General features: G+C 41.8%; 2 protein-coding genes across 3 annotated transcripts in view; both read right to left on the bottom strand.

Annotated features, from left to right (window-relative positions):
* Positions 1-314: 314 nt before the first annotated feature.
* On the bottom strand, positions 315-11,694 carry LOC115010827 (ADP-ribosylation factor-like protein 8A). 2 transcript variants are annotated; one of them, XM_029435654.1, is made up of 9 exons: positions 11,262-11,388; positions 9,723-10,939; positions 9,374-9,550; positions 9,220-9,333; positions 8,787-8,860; positions 8,334-8,427; positions 7,157-7,224; positions 6,061-6,131; positions 315-4,999 (listed from the first exon to the last, which is right to left on the bottom strand). In XM_029435654.1, exons 3-9 carry the CDS (start codon positions 9,386-9,388, stop codon positions 4,947-4,949), a joined length of 489 nt encoding a protein of 162 aa, XP_029291514.1. In that variant the 5' UTR covers positions 9,389-9,550; positions 9,723-10,939; positions 11,262-11,388; the 3' UTR covers positions 315-4,946. The 2 variants fall into 2 exon arrangements, with proteins under 2 accessions (XP_029291514.1, XP_029291513.1); XM_029435653.1 differs by lacking the exons at positions 9,374-9,550; positions 9,723-10,939 and having other exon boundaries at positions 9,220-9,300; positions 11,262-11,694.
* A 1,212-nt stretch (positions 11,695-12,906) lies between these two features.
* LOC115010828 (tyrosine-protein phosphatase non-receptor type 7-like) overlaps positions 12,907-23,169 on the bottom strand; it is a 15,258-nt gene continuing 4,995 nt past the window's right edge. The window contains exons 5-8 of the mRNA XM_029435655.1: positions 22,823-23,016; positions 20,906-21,019; positions 14,099-14,183; positions 12,907-13,331 (exon numbers count right to left, since the gene is read on the bottom strand). Of these exons, the coding sequence (XP_029291515.1) occupies positions 13,245-13,331; positions 14,099-14,183; positions 20,906-21,019; positions 22,823-23,016 (480 nt within the window). The 3' untranslated portion in view covers positions 12,907-13,244. The remainder of the gene's footprint in view (positions 13,332-14,098; positions 14,184-20,905; positions 21,020-22,822; positions 23,017-23,169) is intronic.

Raw genomic sequence — 23,169 nt, 5'->3', positions numbered from 1 at the left:
TGAAATAAGTGGTTTACTTTTAAGAACATTCTTTCAAAAGTTGCATTGTTTCTCATTTCTTGCCAACATTGTGTGACGCTGAACATTTGTTCTGGATTTTGTCATATTTTGGTGCCGACTCCTGTACAGTTTGTACGTGCAGGATCACAGGACGTTACTAGATTGTTTGCCATAAAAAGATCAGGTGAAACTTTACATGACAGCGACCTTATTCCACTGCATCTGTGAGAAAAGCAATGTAAGCACATCGTCACGCGTGATCCTCCTCCTCCGACAGACAGACAGAAGCATGTGAAAACACAGTTCAAGCACAATGTTGATCATTCTGTTTTATTGCACCTTTTTTTTTTTTCGTACATTTCATGTCATGTACTTACATTACTTTTCTGTAGGTTAATACTCAGGTTGACACACTGGATTAAGGCCATTTTCTTGGGAAAATTGCAAAATAACCAGTTATTTCATCAGGTCCCACAGACAGAACAATTCCTGCCCTCAGCATGCAAAACAGAAAAGACCAGAGCCAATCAGAACAGAGCTGAAGGGGAGATTTCATTGGTTCACATGTTCGACCCGATAAACAAGTTCAGAAAATACCAACAGACGTCGTCTGAAGGCGTCGCTCTGCTGTGACACTTAAACTTCAGCTTCAATCTGTCCTGTTCCAGCGAGACTCCGCTTATTGTTTTTTCTGGATTTAAATGCACATAAAAAATCATTTTTGTCAATTTGTGTAACTTTCCGAAACAATAATTTTGACTTCTTGTAATTAAAACGATGCTATTTGATCCAATTGGTGTGAATTGTGCTTCTTGTCGTTTCCTCAGGGAGCCTGCTGGTACTTCCAGCTCATGAACACAGCTCCCTCAGATAAACGGCTCGGGGTAGTTATTAAGAAATAAGCAGCTTTACACTGTCGGGCTTCAGAGGGAGGAACAACCGTGTTGCAGCTTTAGCATCACTGCTGGAAACTACATATCAAAATCACCACTTCTGTTTGAGGATTCAGTCATAACAGGTGACTGTAGGTGACCATCAGGAAAAACTAAAATACTTGTTGTCACGTTGTTGAGGGATCATTGTCGCGTTGTTGGGGGATCGTTGTTGTGTTATTGGGGGATCGTTGTCGCGTTGTTGGGGGATCGTTGTTGTGTTGTTGAGGGATCGTTGTCGCGTTGTTGGGGGATCATTGTGTTATTGGGGGATCGTTGTCGCGTTGTTGGGGGATCGTTGTTGTGTTGTTGAGGGATCGTTGTCGCGTTGTTGGGGGATCGTTGTGTTATTGGGGGATCGTTGTTGTGTTATTGGGGGATCGTTGTCGCGTTGTTGGGGGATCGTTGTCGTGTTGTTGAGGGATCGTTGTCGCGTTGTTGGGGGATCGTTGTTGTGTTATTGGGGGATCGTTGTCGCATTGTTGGGGGATCGTTGTTGTGTTGTTGAGGGATCATTGTCGCGTTGTTGGGGGATCGTTGTTGCGTTATTGGGGGATCGTTGTCGCGTTGTTGAGGGATCGTTGTCGCGTTGTTGAGGGATCATTGTCGCGTGGTTGGGGGAACGTTGTCATGTTATTGGGGGATCATTGTCGCGTTGTTGTGTTGTTGGGGGATCGTTGTCGCGTTGTTGGGGGATCGTTGTTGTGTTGTTGAGGGATCGCTGTCGCGTTGTTGGGGATCGTTGTTGGGGGAACGTTGTCATGTTATTGGGGGATCGTTGTCGCGTTGTTGGGGGATCGTTGTCGCGTTGTTGGGGGATCATTGTCGTGTTGTTGGGGGATCATTGTCGCGTTGTTGGGGGATCGTTGTCGCGTTGTTGGGGATTGTTGTCGCGTTGTTGAGGGCAGCATCACTGATGAAACGGGCAGAGCGAGAACATTTCTGAACTGGACATTTGGAGCGTACTTATACATATACACGTCTAAATGTGGACTTTGAATTGTTGGAGTACTTCGCCCTTATTTAAGCCAGACTGACCTTGTTTGGCCCGACAGTGAAAAGTGTAATCTCCCACACACGCTGACAGTTGGACCGCTCTTAAACAAAACAAACTTACTACAGAATAACATAGATAGTAGCATTCCTTCCTTTTACCGATTGTTCTGCGTTCTGATTGGCTGCTGTCAGGACCAGGACGTGTCAGAACGTGATGTGAACCAATAGGAGAACAGAGCTGACCAACATATTGCAAAAGAATCAAACAGGAACATATAAGTAGTGTAAAAATAGCGTGAGGATGTAAGCATAATGCGAACGGCGATCTTTGTACGACGGTACGTGCTAACGTTTTGTCTCTTTGGATGAAAACCCTTTCATCTGGTTTTCAATATTTATTTTGAAACCTCCACATTTTTATTAGATTAATATATTTTTGTAACTGTATACACTTCAATACTTGCTTTGTTTTTCTGTAGTCGATGCTGTTTTAACACTAAATGTGATACTTAACTAGCTAGCTAAAGGTTTTAATGCTTGAAAATGGTAACGTTCACACACAAAAACAAAAGATCCTTCACATTCACCATGAGCTGATGGAAAACAGATATATTCCAACAATCTGATTATATAAATAAATGTATAGTCATGTCCTTGTGTAGCATCGTTCAGGGTCAGCAGTCTAAATCCTTAAACCAAAATCCCATCAGGTTTACCATAAATACAAACATTTGGTAAACACCATTTGGTGTGGAAGTCTATGGCTGCCAATATTAAAAGATTTTTAAATCAAATTGTCATTTCTTTGTTTGAAAATGAATTATTACCACCAAAATTAAAATTTGAATAATTATCAGTGAATATTATTTAAATTAAATGTGAACTCGAACATTTAAAAATGGTCAGGCAAAGTGCAACCTTTACTTGTGTCCTGATTTTAGCTCATTTCTAAAATCTCCGTCATTCAAGGTCTCGTTTTCAGAAATTGACAAAATATGAAATATGACAAATCTATTTGTATTTAATTGTCATTAGAAACGATCTATGACCAGGATGTAATTTAAATACAAATGCAAAGTAAAGTTGCACACTTTCCTCCTCATTGTGATTTAATTTCTCATGTTCAAACATTAAAATGATCCTTTGACGACATTTTCATTCAATCTATGAAACAAAAAAATGCAAATAATTCATATTAAATTAAAATGTTTTATTATTGGCTGCCAGTCTTCCATATAATGTTGCGTCTTGAGATGAAGAGATTTTGTTTTCTCATATAATCAGAAAACAAATCCAGAACGTGTTTTGTTTCATGAAAATAAATGGATGAAAACTTTTAAATAGATCGATTTTTAAAATAAACATTTAATATGTGGGAGTTTCAACGCTTAATTAATTACATCGCTCCATTTTATCCGACATGATGTGTGAACGGTGCATTTGATCACATGACACCCCAGGTCCAATCAGCAGACGTCTCAGAGCAGAAAACACTCAACTCACATCCAGAGTCGACTTGTGAAGTCAAAAGAAAATTAACAACAATAAAAAAAAATGGTAACAATATAAAACAAATAAGAAATAAAAAGCTTATTACAGAGATATGAACAGAAACAAAAACATTTCTCCTTCTCCAGTTAGAGTACCACTTCCTTAAATCTGGACAGACCAGGTTGTCACAATAAGAAGATTATTAACATTATTCTCATTATTAATATCTTACAAAACCAAAATCAACAGTGCAATAAAAAGGTTTTTAATCCCTCGCTCGGCAGGAGCGCGAGAGAGACGGCGAAGGGCGGGGCTTGGCGACAAGGAAAGAGAAAGAAGGTAACATCCAAAACTAAGAAAGGAAGGAAGGAGAGAGGGGACACCGAGGAGGACGAGCAGTTCACGACAGGCGAGGGAGGAAGAGGGGCTTCTCAGGATTATAGAAATGTGAAATAATGGAGGTGTGAATGGATGGATGAGCAATGTGGAGGTAGACGGGGAGAAAGGAGGAATGAAAATCAACAGAGGAGGAAAGCGAGGAGGGAGATGATGATGAAGGCAGATTTGTGGTTACTGGCGATGAAGGTGGGGGAGGGGAGGACCATGGGAACGTTTGAGGAAGATCCACACAACAGGCTCCCACTAGCAGTGCTCAGTGTGTCTTGACTGGAAGTGCCTTTTTTTTACAGGTTATGTTCATGATTAAAAGTCAAAATGGCCGACAGTTTACCTGCGTTTGGGTCAGGATCAGAAGCTGTCGTGTGGATCTGTGAAGACGCACTGATACCACTTTCCTGTCGTCAGTATCAAACACGGAGTCAGTTCACACAAATTACAAAATGAAGATATTTTCTCTCTTGCTTCTCGTATCTATCCAGGCAGATGGTTTTGGTTTTTGGATAATCTACAGACCTTACTGTCGACTGTTTTCAGGGAGTATTTTCTAGCGGGGGAAATATTCCCTATAACTAATGTTTGTGTTCTGTAATTTGGGTGAAATGACACGTCAGCTACTTTATAAATAAAGACGTAAACTCCTTCAGAACTAAGAGTTGAAGGTCAGAAATGGAGGTTCACAGCATTTCCTGGGAATCTCACTTCCTGTTTCCTGTGTGCGCTGATGTGCGGGTGAACTGAAGACGCTTCTTCAAATCCTTCTAAACTCACTTCTCCATCCATGTCGAGAAATGCCAGAACATTTGTGAGTAATCATTTTAAAACCCCGACGACACGAACACGTTCGTCCCCACGAGGAAACAGGAAGCTGGTCCCGAGGCTGTGCTTTGGTTTCTGACATGTTGGATCTGCTTCTGGGTCAGTTTGATACTTTATTCAATAAAAAAAACAAAAATGAGGTATCAGTGCATCTCAAGGGGCGAGAGTACCTGGGGGGTAGGAAGTATAAATACAAGGATGGGGTGGATGGAGGGGGGGGGGGGGGGGGGGTTATGGGGTTTGATTAAAGAGCAAGTGTGTGTGTTAGGACAGGTGGGCGTGGCCTGTTCTGTTGGGGGGGCGTGTCTGTTCTCAGGAACTCCTCTTAGTCCGGGAGTGTTGGATCAACCACTGAAGAGTGATGTCTGTAGAGAGAGACAGATGTGGCGTCAGCAGTGTGTACAGACAGGAAGTGTGTGTGTGTGTGTGTGTGTGTGTGTGTGTGTGTGTGTGTGTGTGTGTGTGTGTGTGGAGAAACAGACACATACAGGAGGAAGACAGAGAGAGACAGAAAAGGAAAATGTGACCTAAGAGTAACTGTGTGTTCTCATTGGACGGCGTGACGGGGATGACCGCGCCTCGTCAGTGGAGCTCCAGTTCACAAACGTCTCGATCGTTGGCAACATTTACACACGAGAGACGGACTCAGAATAACGCAGAACACCTGAACAATAAACATAACGATTCTAATAGGACACAGAGGAGGGCTGATGTCAGGGGATCCTCCAGCGACGTGTGTGAGATTATAGAGTTTACATATTTGAAATGATTTGATTGCATTAATATAAACACACATTTATTCATGCTAAACTTCAGTGACTTTGAGAATAACAAGTTCAAGTTATACGTAAAATGCTGTAGCAAATACATTTGAGGCTTGAAGTCACAAAATAACTAAAACTTCTGTGTAGATTTCCAACAAATCACAGAAAAACATTTGACACCACTTTGACTTCGACTGTCCATCAGTAGAAACATGGAGCTTCTTCTGGGTTGTGAATCGATTTATAATCTTCGAAGATAAGAATCTTGTTTTATACCTGGATCCATTCTTCCTCCTTCCTTACGTTCACCTGGACGCCACACTGGAGCTGTGCTGGCTCTCACCTGCTGCTCAACGTTCACTGGAGCGTTTAAAACTTACAGACGGGTTTAATGAAAGAGCAGACCTTCTCATGGAGGCCCACTAACTGTCATACATGTGTTGCACTTCCTGCAGCTGCGTCACAGTAAAAGCCTCCGGCTGGTTCACAGGTAGAACTCACAGAATGAAACAATGACCTACAGGCTGAAGGTACTCAAACTCCTGTTGTCATTGTTGTACACGAGGACAACTTGTTCAGGGAATATATATTTATAACGTCAACCAGGGTCCCCACAAGTATAAGTGTGTGTGTGTGTGTGTGTGTGTGTGTGTGTGTCGTACCGATGTTGTCTTTCTCCTTGCAGGAGATGGAGTAACAGCAGATCTCTCGGTCCTGGATGGCCGACAGGTTCCTGATTAAACACACAGAATCATTTCAAACGTAACTCGAGTTATGAACACATGAAAAACATGAACATGTTTCTAATCTGTGATGTTTCCTTGTTTGTCTTCACGAGCATGAAGTCCAAACAAAGTCTGTTTCCTGATCGACTGGAACAAAACTAACCAGTCACATGCACCGACTGCAGCTGGTGGTTGTACTTCAGTACTAAGTTGAGGTACTTGTACACGAGTATTTTACATGTTACACTACTTATATTTCAGGGGGGGAAATAATCGTACTTTTTAGTTGACTACATTTATCTGAAAAGAATGGCAATAAATGAGATTATATGTAACTTTAAGAGCCACTGATATAATAGATAATATATAATAGATAATATATATATCATATATATATTATATATAATCTATAATCTATAATCTTTAATATATAATATATTATAATATATCTCATATATATAATATACTGAATAATCATATCATATACATATAATATATAATATATCAATATAATAATATAACATATAGTATACCTCGTAATATATAATTAATAGATTAATATTATAAATAAATATATAATAGCATAATAATATAATATCAATATATATATATAATCTAGAAGATAATTATATCCATCTCTCAATCTAGAGTATACCTCTCTACTCTCCTAATACAGAACATAAATATCTCATATCATATCTATATCCTTCTTCTCTATCCTATCCTCTATCCTCTCCTCTCTCCTCTTTCCTCTCTCTTCCTCTCTCTCTCCTCTCTCTTATCTTAAATCTATAATATATCTCTCTATCTATATTACTATATAATATATATATACCCTTTCAAAGGCGCTGTGGAAGCCATGTCTGTGGCAATCCTAGCACTTGGCTGAAATCATTGTCTGATTTGATTTTACTAGAGTTGAAAACAAACATTAGCTCAGCAAGAGAGGTCAGAGGTCAGAGGTCATGTCCATGTTTTGAACGATCAGTCGATAATGTAATAATGGTGACGTGAAGCTCAGACTGAGACTTACATCCTCTCTATGAGCTCCTTCTCATCCAGAGCTCCTGGCAGGTCCCTCTTATTGCCCAGAACCAAAACCTGAAGACACACAAGAGGACGACACATCAGCTGAACACATCCCAGAATAATGCTTTCACTTTAGTCCCGAGACAACGTTTCATCACTGATGAGACTGCAGACTTCAGTGACGTCTCAGAAATACCTGAGCAGGTCAAATACAAAGTTTTTATTTGTTTACGCTGCGTAAGGAACGCTTCGTGGGTGAATTATGGAGGAAGGTACAAAGTGCTGAGGTCCCAAAACCATAAAGCTTTCATCACCAAAACATTTCCTCCCTGTTTACAAATATGAGCACAGCTCGCGTTTGCTGGTGGCGTCGGGTCCAGTGGGCGGCTGGTAGTTAATGTTTAGTCGAGTTTGGTCCAAAAGGTTCAGTCAGGAGCCGCCGAGTCACTTTGAGCATCTGTGGAGGCTCGGGGAGAAATCTGATCTCAATAAAGTGTAGATGCATCCAGAAAGCATTTTAAGATGGAAATCCAATTATGTGTCACTGAAGCCAGAACGTGATTCTGTGGCTCATATAGAATAATGCATCAGTGAGCAGTCGATGTTCTGCCTCTTGGAGATAACAGCAGCTGAAGTTACTGCACCTGATCTCTTGCATGCATCTCTATACACACGTCTATATAACAGTGTTGCACTATTCTTTATTTTTGTTTTGTAAACCTTATACGGTCTCCGACTGTGTGTTGTACTGCCTCGGGATAAATAAAGTTTTGTGTCTGCGCTGGATGATCCGTGTGGGTGTGTTAGTTTACAGATTGTTAAGCAAAGTAAGCGGTTATTGTTGTCACTAAACAAAGAAAGTTCTTCTTCAGGAGCATCTCTACCTCCTTCTGGGAATCTTCTGTGATGAGACCAACAGTAGATGTTTGTTGATTCACTATCGTTTAATAAGTAGCGTTATCGTAACAAATGCACATGTAGCGCGACAGCTTGTGTTACTTTAACTCAGTTTAAGTCTGTTCACTCGCTGGTTGTTACGTTTAAAATCTATTGAGTGCGTTCCAAGCAGGTTTGGTCCGGCTCGGTTGGGTCTCATTAGTTTCTCATCTGGTCCAGTCAGCTCTGTTCTGGTCTAAGTGTGTGTGCTGTGGCTCGGCATCAGTGTGCGTCGGTGTTCTTACAGGGATTCCCTGCAGCTGCGGTTTGTCCAGCAGGTTGTGGAGTTCGTTCTTGGAGGCTTCGATCTTCTCTGGGTCGGCTGCGTCCACCATGTAGCTACAACGGGAAGAAAACATCCTTCACAACAGTGATGTAAACAAATGCATTATCTTACGATCGCTGACTTCTTCTACATCCTGCTGAACTGGACAGGGACAACTAAGCGAGGTTGTAGAAACATCAACATCACTTTCACTCCATCTGAACATGCAAAGCACCTTTGATTTGATTTCTGGGTCAATACGACACAAGACTGCATCCTGATTCTAGGTGCTTCGAATGTTACACTTAAAGCTCAACAGCTCTCTCGCTGGTGGAGAAACGTGCGTGACTCTCCGGCCTCATCACTGTCGGCAGAGACGTCCCAGCGACCCGTTTAAGGGGACAGTAACCACGGTTTAGGAAACAGGACTTACACGATAGCGCTGACTCCTCGACAGTAACGCTCCCACATGCTCCTGAAGCGAGGCTGACCTCCGATATCCCACAACTACAGACACGGGGAGAGGGCGGAGTTAGAGGGCAATGAGTGTGTTGGGGCTGCAACTTACCATTATTTATATAATCGATTAATCTTTCGGTCTATAATATTTTAGAAGTTGAGGTTTTGTCTTGTCATTTGTCATGTTTATATCTTAATATCTGAATATCTTTGCGTTTTTGACCAACAAGACATTTAGAGATATCTGCGGGACTTTGAGAAACTGGGATGGACATTTTATAGACCAAAATATTAAATCGATTAATCGAGAATATCGTCAGATTAATCAATAATGAAAATATTTGTTAGTTGCAGCCCAAATGATAATAAAGTACATGATTCAGACCGGCAGCAGAGGAACTACAAACCTTGATGGTGACGTTGCCCTTCGTGATCTTCCTCATGTTGAATCCAACTGTAGGAATCATGTCTTCACTGAACTGGCCCGACTGAAACACACACACACACACACACACACACACACACACACACACACACACACACACACACACACACACACACTTTATTGATTTGCATGTCGCATGATATGTAGCAGGAATGTTGGAACAGAAATGCCAAAGGTCCCGGTGTCCGGGTGAGTGAGGGGTTAAGATGGCAGCTGCAGCTTCCTGGGTTCCAGTGCAGCCGTTACCGTCTCTCCCTCCCTTCACTTCCTGTCATCTCTCTGCTCACAACTCGCTAATAAAAAGGAATAAAATGCCCAATAAAACCAGAAGTTTGGACTTCTTTCCTCTGTAGCTCTGACAAGGTTGTTTTTCAACTGTGGTCATCTACAAAGCCAGATATAAGAGATACAAAAATGTTTGTTTATATTATATTATGCTGTTATATTATAAGTCTCTGTACGTACGTCTGTCCTTTGGTTGTTGTTTTTACTGTTCCTCCGATTGACTTCACTTGTTGGGTGAATTGCTGAGGACCCAGGAAGTGTTGCGCAGGGTTGGGCCAGTGAAATATAGTTAGCGATAGCACTGAGCGAAACATTGCGACTCAAAAGAACGGCATGATTGATAAGTGGACAGATGGGGCTGCACAACTGATCTTATCCAAATCGCAATATTGACTAGTGCAATATCCATATTGTAGGAGGTGCAATATTTGTTAATGTGTCAAAAGACCATTCTGAATTAAGTATCGTGGTGCTGCAGAGACATCCGGCCTGCAAATCATGTTCTGCTGAGTTAAGAAAAAATAACTGTTTGGTGCAGATCACAGATCATTTTAATATATTATTCAATGAACATGAGAATAATGATGAAATATTGAAGAAGTATCCTTCCCTCCAATAAGAATGATATCGCAGTATCAGTCAAATATAATAATGTTATATGTTTTCTCCAAAAATTATAGTAACTTTAAAAAGTAGTAAGAAGCCTATGAGCAGCGACACCGGAGGCCGAGCAAACATCAGACAACATATCATTATCATGTTTTTTAAACATTTTAAGAATCCAGTGGGGCTCTGATCCGCACCACAAACTGCATTTCAGAAATAGAGATAAATTATAATAAAGGATCGGATGTCACAGATCCACATTAAAACCTGTTCTTTAGTTTGTGTTGTTGCTGTCAGACACAACAGGAGCTCCACACACACTGAGAAGACACATTTTACATTTGGTAAATAGAGAGCCGAGCGATCAGAATCTGTACCAGGAGAGAAAACTTGGATAGTTGCATCCCTACTATTAAAAAAGTTAATATTGGGCAATGTGTTATGATCTAAAGTCTTCAAAACGGATGTCTGCCTCAAAGATCCAGCAGTAGTCAGGCTCGAGTCTGCATTTCAGATTCTAAAAGGAAGGCCAACACTTCCAAAAAATATATCTCTTTGGAGGAAAGGTAAAGATCTATGTTAGTGGGTCACCCAACAATGAAATGTTGCACGGGAAGTACATGAGGTGGATGTAAGCGGGGGGACTCAGCTGATGTTTGACAGGGGAGGGAAGGTCACTCCGACAGGAGGGGGGTGATAGATCCTCTAACACCAGACATCAAACCCTACCTCCGGCCTTGCTCACAGCACCAATGTTGGGGGGTTAAGGGCTCCAAAACGGCCTTTTCATGCTGATAAAAAAAACAAAAACCCTCTAACGTTACATTATGGTGGACGTTAAGAACATCCACCGGTGCAGATGTGAAAGCAGCTGTGCTCATTTAAATGGCACATCAGAGCCGGTGCAGATGTTTAACAGTAACAGCATCTTTTTCTCAGACACAAACACAGCTAGCTAATAAAAATGTGACTTATAAATGAAGTTAAACCATTCACCGTCTCGCTGGAGTCGAACACCGACAGCTAGCTGACCTCACCACTGCAGGGTAACAATGGATGCAGCCAGATGCTAACTGACAGCTGGCGTTAGCAAAGATTAGCCTACACACTTACCGCTATCACATTGACGAAGGTCGTTTTCCCGGAGTACTGCAGCCCCACCAGGGTCAGCTCCATCTCTTCTTTCCAGAAGAGCGCCTTGAACCAGTCCAGCAGTTTGTTGATTAGCGCTATCATCTTTGTCGTCTGATGCTAATGCTAATGCTAGCTGCGGCTGCTGCTACGGCTAGGTGGCTATGCTAGCTAGCTAGCTGGCTAACGCCCCGACAGTCTTTTTTATTTGGACGCTGACAGTCCCTGTGACAACCACGGACGGTTACAGCAAAACGGACGACACCGACAGACTCTATATGAACCGAAGAAAGTATGTAATCAGTCGGTGTTTTCAGGCTCTAATGTCCGCTGTGTGATTTTGACTTTCTGTGATGTTTACTAGCTACGCCTTTTCCTACCAGCTCCGTCAAGTCAGATATTACACATCACATCACATCCGGTGTATCCTTTCAAAATAAACAGACCGTTTGTCTTCGTTATTAGTCAAATAAAGGTCAAACATAGACATACATTTTATATAAGCAGTTAAGCTACTGTAGATTTAAACACAAGCGGCGTTTATGATCTTGTGTCCTCTTTCTATTGGTTATAGTATTTGATTTGACTGAATTATTGAACATTCCCTGATCAATATTTATGTTTCTTGACTTTTGCAGTAGGCCACTTGCTTTTCATTTGAATTTTCTCTTACTATGTTTATTGTTATGCACCAAAACACCAAGGTGAATTCCTTGTATGAAAACCAATCAATGTGATCCTGATTCTGTGAGCAGCATGTAGATATGGATCATAAGAACATGCACAGTTCTGTTCATACAGTCATGGCATGGAGCAGGTTGTCGGCTCTTCTTCCTGTTTGGGTGGGGTTGACAGAGGAGGAAGAGGAGAGCAGAGGAAAGAGGAGAGAGGAGGTAAACCCTGCTGTGTGAGGGAAACACTGCCCCCTGTTTTTGATACAAGATACTTACAATTATGATTCTCTTCATTAACATTAAGGCCTTGTTTTGTACCTGGAGCTGAAACCTTTGTTCAGTTTCTAATCATCACCGGACTCTGTGTCGAATCTACTCTGTGGCAACACTTGAGGCTGTTGTGCTTTCATCCAATGCCAGCTTAACAACTAAATTGTCTTTTTTTATTATTACATATCATTTTATTAAATAAGAAAATAAATGAATGAAATAAGCTATATTAAATTAAACATAACATTTTCATTACGCTTGTTGTAACCTTATTTACTGCACACACTGTTATTTATTTTAATTACTTAAGTTTATCATAATTATTGTTGATAGTTCACTCTGGTAAGGTTTTATATATATATGTATATATATTTATTTCTTTATTTAGCACCTCAACTTAAAGCAAGATTGAGACAAAATGAACACATGAAGACAGATGAGGCAAAGACACAGATGAGAGAGATGTTAAGAGTTTAAACTGTACAATAGGTTAAACAAAACAATTAAATGTCAATCAAATAAATACAAAGAAAAAGAAGAAAGCCATAAAAACAAGTCTTTAAAAGTCTTAAGAAGAGATTTGAAAGCGGTTAGTCAGAGTTTCTGTTTCTTTCCATTCTCAATTTTGTCAAATTCATTTAATTCATTTGCCAAAAAAGAGACAAAACGCAGTCAAGATGAATTATTGTTTATTTATCTTTTCAAATTTTCTGTAGATATCGTGATAACATCGTTATCGTGAATTCTTTTGAGAATCATGTAGTGAAAATCTGATACGGTGACAGTCCAGTGTGAACATGACGACCAAAACATCTTCTGGGCTTCCTGTGAGATCCTGACACTTCTGATACGGCTCGTGTGTGAGCGCTCAGTGCTTTGGGTTCGGCTGCTGGTGTCCATCTGCTGTCGTTCAGTTCTGTTGTTTCCATCTCTCCGGTCACTGCTGCTTCTGAGGCCTCCTGGGTTTCTTTAGGTGTGTACCGGGCCTTTTTGGTTCTCCAGGTTCTGTACGATATCAGTTCTACCCATTCTGTGTGTTGTCTAGCTGGAGGTTCTGAAGCTGCATGCTGACCTGCTCCTCTGGGTTCTGCTGGTTCTGGTTCTGCTCCTGGTGACGAAGAAACACTATGTTTAACTATCTGCTGTGACAATAAACCCAAAACGCAATAACTGCAGGAAATCTGTGTAAACAAGCGATTTGGATGAATTTTGAGCAGATTCCAACTGTATATGTAAAATAAATAAATAGTCCTACACCACTTAAAGGCCTCACGACCCCTCAGGAAGCTTTGGCGACCCTAATTGGGGGTCCCGACCCCCAGGTTGGGAACCACTAGACAGAGGGAGTCGTATGCTGTACAGATTGTTAGCGATGACCTGAACTGATCGCCTCATAGTTTATAGTGAAATTTGCAAATACATTGTTATTTTAATTCACTTGTTTTTGGTTGTGGGATTATTTTGTGTGTTTTTTATGTGATGCTGCTTTTCTGGACATCAGGATTGTCTTTGTTTATGTTTTTATTTTAAATGTCTTGTGCTTCGTTGTTCTTCTTGAGACCATGTTTGAAACAAGTGTCTTTGCAAATATGTGTCTTCACTTTAACATGTCATCCTTCCTTTGGATATTTCTTTGTTTCTTTGTGATAATCCATAAAATCCATCAATAAACGAGTCAGAAGGGAAAATGCTTGGAAACACGTCTGAAATGAAATCGTGGCAATGTGAGAAAAAACTGTCAGTCATTTGACCTACATACAGCTGTGTGTGTGTGTGTGTGTGTGTGTGTGTGTGTGTGTGTGTGTGTGTGTGTGTGTGTGTGTGTGTGTGTGTGTGTGCGTGTGACTGTGTGTCTGTGTGTCGGTGTGTGTGTACCTGGTTGTGCTGTAGCTGGCAGCTGTACTGGGCCAGTGTGGAGTACAGGAACTGGTACTGCTCTGTGGTCTGGATCATACCACCCCTGCACAGATCGGGTTAAACGTCAGACAGAGAGAGAGACAGGACAGACTGATGAGATACAGAGAGACAGGACAGACTGATGAGATACAGAGAGACAGGACAGACTGATGAAATACAGAGAGACAGGACAGACTGATGAGATACAGAGAGACAGGACAGACTGATGAAATACAGAGAGACAGGACAGACTGATGAAATACAGAGAGACAGGTCAGACTGATGAAATACAGAGAGACAGGTCAGACTGATGAGATACAGAGAGAGAGGTCAGACTGATGAAATACAGAGAGACAGGACAGACCGATGAGATACAGAGAGACAGGTCAGACTGATGAAATACAGAGAGACAGGTCAGACTGATGAAATACAGAGAGACAGGTCAGACTGATGAGATACAGAGAGACAGGTCAGACTGATCAGATACAGAGAGACAGGACAGACTGATGAAATACAGAGAGACAGGACAGACTGATGAAATACAGAGAGACAGGACAGACTGATGAAATACAGAGAGACAGGACAGACTGATGAAATACAGAGAGACAGGACAGACCGATGAAATACAGAGAGACAGGACAGACTGATGAGATACAGAGAGACGATACAGAGAGACAGGACAGACTGATGAGATACAGAGAGACAGGACAGACTGGTGAAGTAAAGAGAGACAGGACAGACCGATGAAATACAGAGAGACAGGTCAAACTGATGAGATACAGAGAGACAGGACAGACTGATGAGATACAGAGAGACAGGACAGACTGATGAGATACAGAGAGACAGGACAGACTGATGAGATACAGAGAGACAGGACAGACTGATGAAATACAGAGAGACAGGACAGACTGATGAAATACAGAGAGACAGGTCAGACTGATGAAATACAGAGAGACAGGTCAGACTGATGAGATACAGAGAGAGAGGTCAGACTGATGAAATACAGAGAGACAGGACAGACCGATGAGATACAGAGAGACAGGTCAGACTGATGAAATACAGAGAGACAGGTCAGACTGATGAAATACAGAGAGACAGGTCAGACTGATGAGATACAGAGAGACAGGTCAGACTGATCAGATACAGAGAGACAGGACAGACTGATGAAATACAGAGAGACAGGACAGACTGATGAAATACAGAGAGACAGGACAGACTGATGAAATACAGAGAGACAGGACAGACTGATGAAATACAGAGAGACAGGACAGACCGATGAAATACAGAGAGACAGGACAGACTGATGAGATACAGAGAGACGATACAGAGAGACAGGACAGACTGATGAGATACAGAGAGACAGGACAGACTGGTGAAGTAAAGAGAGACAGGACAGACCGATGAAATACAGAGAGACAGGTCAAACTGATGAGATACAGAGAGACAGGACAGACTGATGAGATACAGAGAGACAGGACAGACTGATGAGATACAGAGAGACAGGACAGACTGATGAGATACAGAGAGACAGGACAGACTGATGAGATACAGAGAGACAGGACAGACTGATGAAATACAGAGAGACAGGTCAGACTGATGAGATACAGAGAGACAGGACAGACTGATGAAATACAGAGAGACAGGACAGACTGATGAAATACAGAGAGAAAGGACAGACTGATGAAATACAGAGAGACAGGACAGACTGATGAGATACAGAGAGACAGGTCAGACTGATGAAATACAGAGAGACAGGACAAACAGGTGAAATACAGAGAGAGAGGTCAGACTGATGAAATACAGAGAGACAGGACAGACTGATGAAATACAGAGAGAAAGGACAGACTGATGAAATACAGAGAGACAGGTCAGACTGATGAAATACAGAGAGAGAGGTCAGACTGATGAAATACAGAGAGAAAGGACAGACTGATGAAATACAGAGAGACAGGTCAGACTGATGAAATACAGAGAGACAGGACAGACTGATGAGATACAGAGAGACAGGTCAGACTGATGAAATACAGAGAGACAGGACAGACCGATGAAATACAGAGAGACAGGACAGACTGATGAAATACAGAGAGACAGGTCAGACTGATGAGATACAGAGAGACAGGTCAGACTGATGAAATACAGAGAGACAAGACAGACTGATGAGATACAGAGAGACAGGTCAGACTGATGAAATACAGAGAGACAGGACAGACAGGTGAAGTAAAGAGAGACAGGACAGACCGATGAAATATAGAGAGACAGGACAGACTGGTGAAATACAAAGAGACAGGACAGACTGATGAAATACAGAGAGACAGGACAGACTGATGAAATACAGAGAGACAGGACAGACTGATGAGATACAGAGAGACAGGACAGACCGATGAAATACAGAGAGACAGGACAGACTGATGAAATACAGAGAGACAGGACAGACTGATGAAATACAGAGAGACAGGACAGACTGATGAAATACAGAGAGACAGGACAGACTGATGAAATACAGAGAGACAGGACAGACCGATGAAATACAGAGAGACAGGTCAGACTGATGAAATACAGAGAGACAGGACAGACTGATGAAATACAGAGAGACAGGACAGACTGATGAAATACAGAGAGACAGGACAGACTGATGAAATACAGAGAGACAGGACAGACCGATGAGATACAGAGAGACAGGTCAGACTGATGAGATACAGAGAGACAGGTCAGACTGATCAGATACAGAGAGACAGGACAGACTGATGAAATACAGAGAGACAGGTCAGACTGATGAGATACAGAGAGACAGGTCAGACTGATCAGATACAGAGAGACAGGACAGACTGATGAAATACAGAGAGACAGGTCAGACTGATGAAATACAGAGAGACAGGTCAGACTGATGAGATACAGAGAGAGAGGTCAGACTGATGAAATACAGAGAGACAGGACAGACCGATGAGATACAGAGAGACAGGTCAGACTGATGAAATACAGAGAGACAGGTCAGACTGATGAAATACAGAGAGACAGGTCAGACTGATGAGATACAGAGAGACAGGTCAGACCGATCAGATACAGAGAGACAGGACAGACTGATGAAATACAGAGAGACAGGTCAGACTGATGAAATACAGAGAGACAGGTCAGACTGATGAGATACAGAGAGAGAGGTCAGACTGATGAAATACAGAGAGACAGGACAGACTGATGAGATACAGAGAGACAGGTCAGACTGATGAAATACAGAGAGACAGGTCAGACTGATGAAATACAGAGAGACAGGACAGACCGATGAAATACAGAGAGACAGGACAGACTGATGAAATACAGAGAGACAGGTCAGACTGATGAGATACAGAGAGACAGGTCAGACTGATGAAATACAGAGAGACAGGTCAGACTGATGAAATACAGAGAGACAGGACAGACCGATGAAATACAGAGAGACAGGACAGACTGATGAAATACAGAGAGACAGGTCAGACTGATGAAATACAGAGAGACAGGACAGACTGATGAGATACAGAGAGACAGGACAGACTGGTGAAGTAAAGAGAGACAGGACAGACTGATGAGATACAGAGAGACAGGACAGACTGGTGAAGTAAAGAGAGACAGGACAGACTGATGAGATACAGAGAGACAGGACCAACTGATGAGATACAGAGAGACAGGACAGACTGGTGAAATACAGAGAGACAGGACAGACTGATGAAATACAGAGAGACAGGACAGACCGATGAAATACAGAGAGACAGGACAGACCGATGAAATACAGAGAGACAGGACCGACTGATGAAATACAGAGAGACAGGACAGACTGATGAAATACAGAGAGACAGGACAGACTGATGAAATACAGAGAGACAGGACAGACTGATGAAATACAGAGAGACAGGACAGACCGATGAAATACAGAGAGACAGGACAGACTGATGAGATACAGAGAGACGATACAGAGAGACAGGACAGACTGATGAGATACAGAGAGACAGGACAGACTGGTGAAGTAAAGAGAGACAGGACAGACCGATGAAATACAGAGAGACAGGTCAAACTGATGAGATACAGAGAGACAGGACAGACTGATGAGATACAGAGAGACAGGACAGACTGATGAGATACAGAGAGACAGGACAGACTGATGAAATACAGAGAGACAGGTCAGACTGATGAGATACAGAGAGACAGGACAGACTGATGAAATACAGAGAGACAGGACAGACTGATGAGATACAGAGAGACAGGACAGACTGATGAAATACAGAGAGAAAGGACAGACTGATGAAATACAGAGAGACAGGTCAGACTGATGAAATACAGAGAGACAGGACAGACTGATGAGATACAGAGAGACAGGTCAGACTGATGAAATACAGAGAGACAGGACAAACAGGTGAAATACAGAGAGAGAGGTCAGACTGATGAAATACAGAGAGACAGGACAGACTGATGAAATACAGAGAGACAGGTCAGACTGATGAAATACAGAGAGAGAGGTCAGACTGATGAAATACAGAGAGAAAGGACAGACTGATGAAATACAGAGAGACAGGTCAGACTGATGAAATACAGAGAGACAGGACAGACTGATGAGATACAGAGAGACAGGTCAGACTGATGAAATACAGAGAGACAGGACAGACCGATGAAATACAGAGAGACAGGTCAGACTGGTGAGATACAGAGAAACAGGTCAGACTGATGAAATACAGAGAGACAAGACAGACTGATGAGATACAGAGAGACAGGTCAGACTGATGAAATACAGAGAGACAGGACAGACAGGTGAAGTAAAGAGAGACAGGACAGACCGATGAAATATAGAGAGACAGGACAGACTGGTGAGATACAGAGAGACGATACAGAGAGACAGGACAGACTGATGAGATACAGAGAGACAGGACAGACTGGTGAAGTAAAGAGAGACAGGACAGACCGATGAAATACAGAGAGACAGGTCAAACTGATGAGATACAGAGAGACAGGACAGACTGATGAGATACAGAGAGACAGGACAGACTGATGAGATACAGAGAGACAGGACAGACTGATGAAATACAGAGAGACAGGTCAGACTGATGAGATACAGAGAGACAGGACAGACTGATGAAATACAGAGAGACAGGACAGACTGATGAGATACAGAGAGACAGGACAGACTGATGAAATACAGAGAGAAAGGACAGACTGATGAAATACAGAGAGACAGGTCAGACTGATGAAATACAGAGAGACAGGACAGACTGATGAGATACAGAGAGACAGGTCAGACTGATGAAATACAGAGAGACAGGACAAACAGGTGAAATACAGAGAGAGAGGTCAGACTGATGAAATACAGAGAGACAGGACAGACTGATGAAATACAGAGAGACAGGTCAGACTGATGAAATACAGAGAGAGAGGTCAGACTGATGAAATACAGAGAGAAAGGACAGACTGATGAAATACAGAGAGACAGGTCAGACTGATGAAATACAGAGAGACAGGACAGACTGATGAGATACAGAGAGACAGGTCAGACTGATGAAATACAGAGAGACAGGACAGACCGATGAAATACAGAGAGACAGGACAGACTGATGAAATACAGAGAGACAGGTCAGACTGGTGAGATACAGAGAGACAGGTCAGACTGATGAAATACAGAGAGACAAGACAGACTGATGAGATACAGAGAGACAGGTCAGACTGATGAAATACAGAGAGACAGGACAGACAGGTGAAGTAAAGAGAGACAGGACAGACCGATGAAATATAGAGAGACAGGACAGACTGGTGAAATACAAAGAGACAGGACAGACTGATGAAATATAGAGAGACAGGACAGACTGGTGAAATACAAAGAGACAGGACAGACTGATGAAATACAGAGAGACAGGACAGACTGATGAAATACAGAGAGCCAGGACAGACTGATGAGATACAGAGAGACAGGACAGACCGATGAAATACAGAGAGACAGGACAGACTGATGAAATACAGAGAGACAGGACAGACTGATGAAATACAGAGAGACAGGACAGACCGATGAAATACAGAGAGACAGGTCAGACTGATGAAATACAGAGAGACAGGACAGACTGATGAAATACAGAGAGACAGGACAGACTGATGAAATACAGAGAGACAGGACAGACTGATGAAATACAGAGAGACAGGACAGACTGATGAAATACAGAGAGACAGGACAGACTGATGAAATACAGAGAGACAGGACAGACTGATGAAATACAGAGAGACAGGTCAGACTGATGAGATACAGAGAGACAGGACAGACTGGTGAAATACAGAGAGACAGGACAGACTGATGAAATACAGAGAGACAGGACAGACTGATGAAATACAGAGAGACAGGACAGACTGATGAAATACAGAGAGACAGGTCAGACTGATGAAATACAGAGAGACAGGTCAGACTGATGAGATACAGAGAGACAGGACAGACTGATGAGATACAGAGAGACAGGACAGACTGATGAGATACAGAGAGACAGGACAGACTGATGAAATACAGAGAGACAGGACAGACTGATGAAATACAGAGAGACAGGACAGACTGATGAGATACAGAGAGACAGGACAGACTGATGAGATACAGAGAGACAGGACAGACTGATGAAATACAGAGAGACAGGACAGACTGATGAAATACAGAGAGACAGGACAGACTGATGAAATACAGAGAGACAGGACAGACTGATGAGATACAGAGAGACAGGACAGACTGATGAGATACAGAGAGACAGGACAGACTGATGAGATACAGAGAGACAGGACAGACTGGTCAGATCCCACCTGTCGAGTCGAAGCTGACAAACAGTCTCCAGGATGTCGACCTGACTGGTTTCTCTGAGCTGCTGACAGCCGATGCTGCTGACGATAAAACAACCTGTCCGGCCGATACCTGCACTGAGAGGAGGAGAGGAGAGGTTTTTAAAAATCCATTTATTAAACCCTGACAGGGAGATACCAGATCATCTTCACATCATCTCTAAGAGTCGTTTAAACACAGTAACATGTGTCTTTAATCAGATTTACAATCAGCTGTCAGTCCCCCACAGAGCATACAAAACAGACCATATCTGACCGCATTCATGTTGCATCATCTTATACAACATCATATCAGCTTTCAAACTGTAAGATGAAGAGACGTCTCCCTGAAGTGACGCGGTGCATGAATGTGGAACAACAGGACGTGACAGTCGTGCAGACGAGAGATGACGGAGGATGTTCACCTGGACAGACTTTCATAAAGACCCTGGTGCTGCTGTATGATAAATTAAAATCATAAAATGAAATGAAAACGCAATGATTATGATGGTGGTGTGGGGAACAGAATATTAATTTGCAGAAATTAATATTCGTTATTAACTGTATTTTTTGTTGATTTGTTTTTTGTTTTTTTATAAATATATTTGTTGTTTTTCCGTTTGCAAATTGCATGAAATTGTACATAAATTAAATAAATGTAATAAATACATTTAATAAATACATTTAATAAATGTAATAAATAAATGTAATACATTTAATACATTTAATACATTTAATGAATAAATAAATAAAGTAAAGAGTGTTTTTCAGATCAATGTACAAGATGTTACTGTCGAAGTTAAACAACATTAACATCATGTGTTAAGAAGTACGAAGTAAGAAAGGTTTTGGTTTCATATCTAAATTCTGTGTTTCCTCCTCTGTGTTCTCGACGTGACTACTGAGTCGTTTGATCTTCTTCTTCTCTCTAGTTGTATTCAGAGAAACACAGAAGTGCTTGTTTGCATGTGGAGACGCACTGTTGGTCAGATCCCGCCACAGCCTGCACACTCGACTCTTTCATGTGTCCTCTCAGCTGCGGTTGGCAGCTCAGGTGCGACGGTCCATGCCCTCAAACAGGAAGTAGCTTTCCACACATTTGTCGCATCACAAGTTGGTTTTACTGTTCAGTGACCCGGACGGTAATCTACGGATTTATTTTAGAAACAGCAAGTTTAAAGAACCCTTTTCTACAAACCAACCACATGTTCACTCAGTTATTAGTGTTAGGGCAACTGTAGCGGGAAAAATACAAGATTTTAAGAGCAAAGAAAAACTTTCAGAATATCGAAAAAAAGTATGAAAGGAGAAGTTAAAACTTTGTCATATTTATATTAGATATTTGTGCCAATACTCAGATGTCTGAAACGTTTTGTAACATTCCGACTTTCTTCCCTTTTAATATTAGAATTATTTTCATTGGAATATTATAATGTTCTCCTTGTCACATAACGACTTTTCTTCCTTGTAATATCACACTTTTTTATTATTTTCTCAATAACGTTTTGACCCTTTTCTCAAAATATTTGTACTATTCTGCAAATCCAACAACATTGCTTCTGTGGCAGCAGTGGGGGCCTGTTAGCAAACAGTGCGTGAATAAGCAACCTACGACTTTCTCCAACAGTTTAAGAGACTTTTTATCTTCTGTTTTCTGTGTTTTTATTGTGACCTTGCTGGCGAGGGTCATAAAAAACAAACATACCAGAAACTACAAGAAGGATATTTATTTAGACACATCGCTGCTTCACTTTGTCTTTTGAATCCTCGAACACAGTTTAAGGTATTTAAAAGAAAATGTTTCTGATAAATCAGGTCTGTAGATGTACTCTGAGTTTTCTCACATCAGCTGTGAACGTTCACACATCTTCCACAAGCACCAATGTTTGATCAGAAACCAACCTGCAGTGGACGACGATTGGTCCAGGGTCGAGGACGGGGGCTGTGATTGGCTGACAGCTTGGCGGTAGGTGGGACTTGCTGTACGTCTCCACCTCGTCCACCAGTCTCAGCAGAGGAGCGGTGCATTGTGGGATGTGGTGATCAGGCCAAGAGGTGAACCAGTAGTGTCTGATGGGACGACGCTCCGAGCACAGCTACACACACACACACACACACACACACACACACACACACACACACGTGTCAACTTTCATTGTCAAACAGAGATGTAACATTTTTAATTTCAGAGATTTTGCATAAATATTTAAATGCACAGACACTACATGGAAAGAGAGAAACACAAACTG

The sequence above is a fragment of the Cottoperca gobio genome, chromosome 7 (genome assembly GCF_900634415.1).
Source record: "Cottoperca gobio chromosome 7, fCotGob3.1, whole genome shotgun sequence".
Classification (NCBI taxonomy): domain Eukaryota; kingdom Metazoa; phylum Chordata; class Actinopteri; order Perciformes; family Bovichtidae; genus Cottoperca; species Cottoperca gobio.
The sequence above is the reverse complement of the archived record's forward strand: the minus strand, read 5'-3'. Positions and strand labels throughout refer to the sequence as shown.

What these genes read in the sequence shown, in the direction of transcription:
- LOC115010827 (XM_029435653.1), bottom strand. Translation starts at nt 11,384, where the DNA reads ATGATAGCGCTAATCAACAAACTGCTGGACTGGTTCAAGGCGCTCTTC. An exon ending in CCTTCGTCAATGTGATAGCG is followed by an intron (nt 9,301 to 11,261) that starts GTAAGTGTGTAG and finishes TGTGTGTTTCAG; the next exon opens with TCGGGCCAGTTCAGTGAAGA. An exon ending in AGGGCAACGTCACCATCAAG is followed by an intron (nt 8,861 to 9,219) that starts GTTTGTAGTTCC and finishes CCGTGTCTGTAG; the next exon opens with TTGTGGGATATCGGAGGTCA.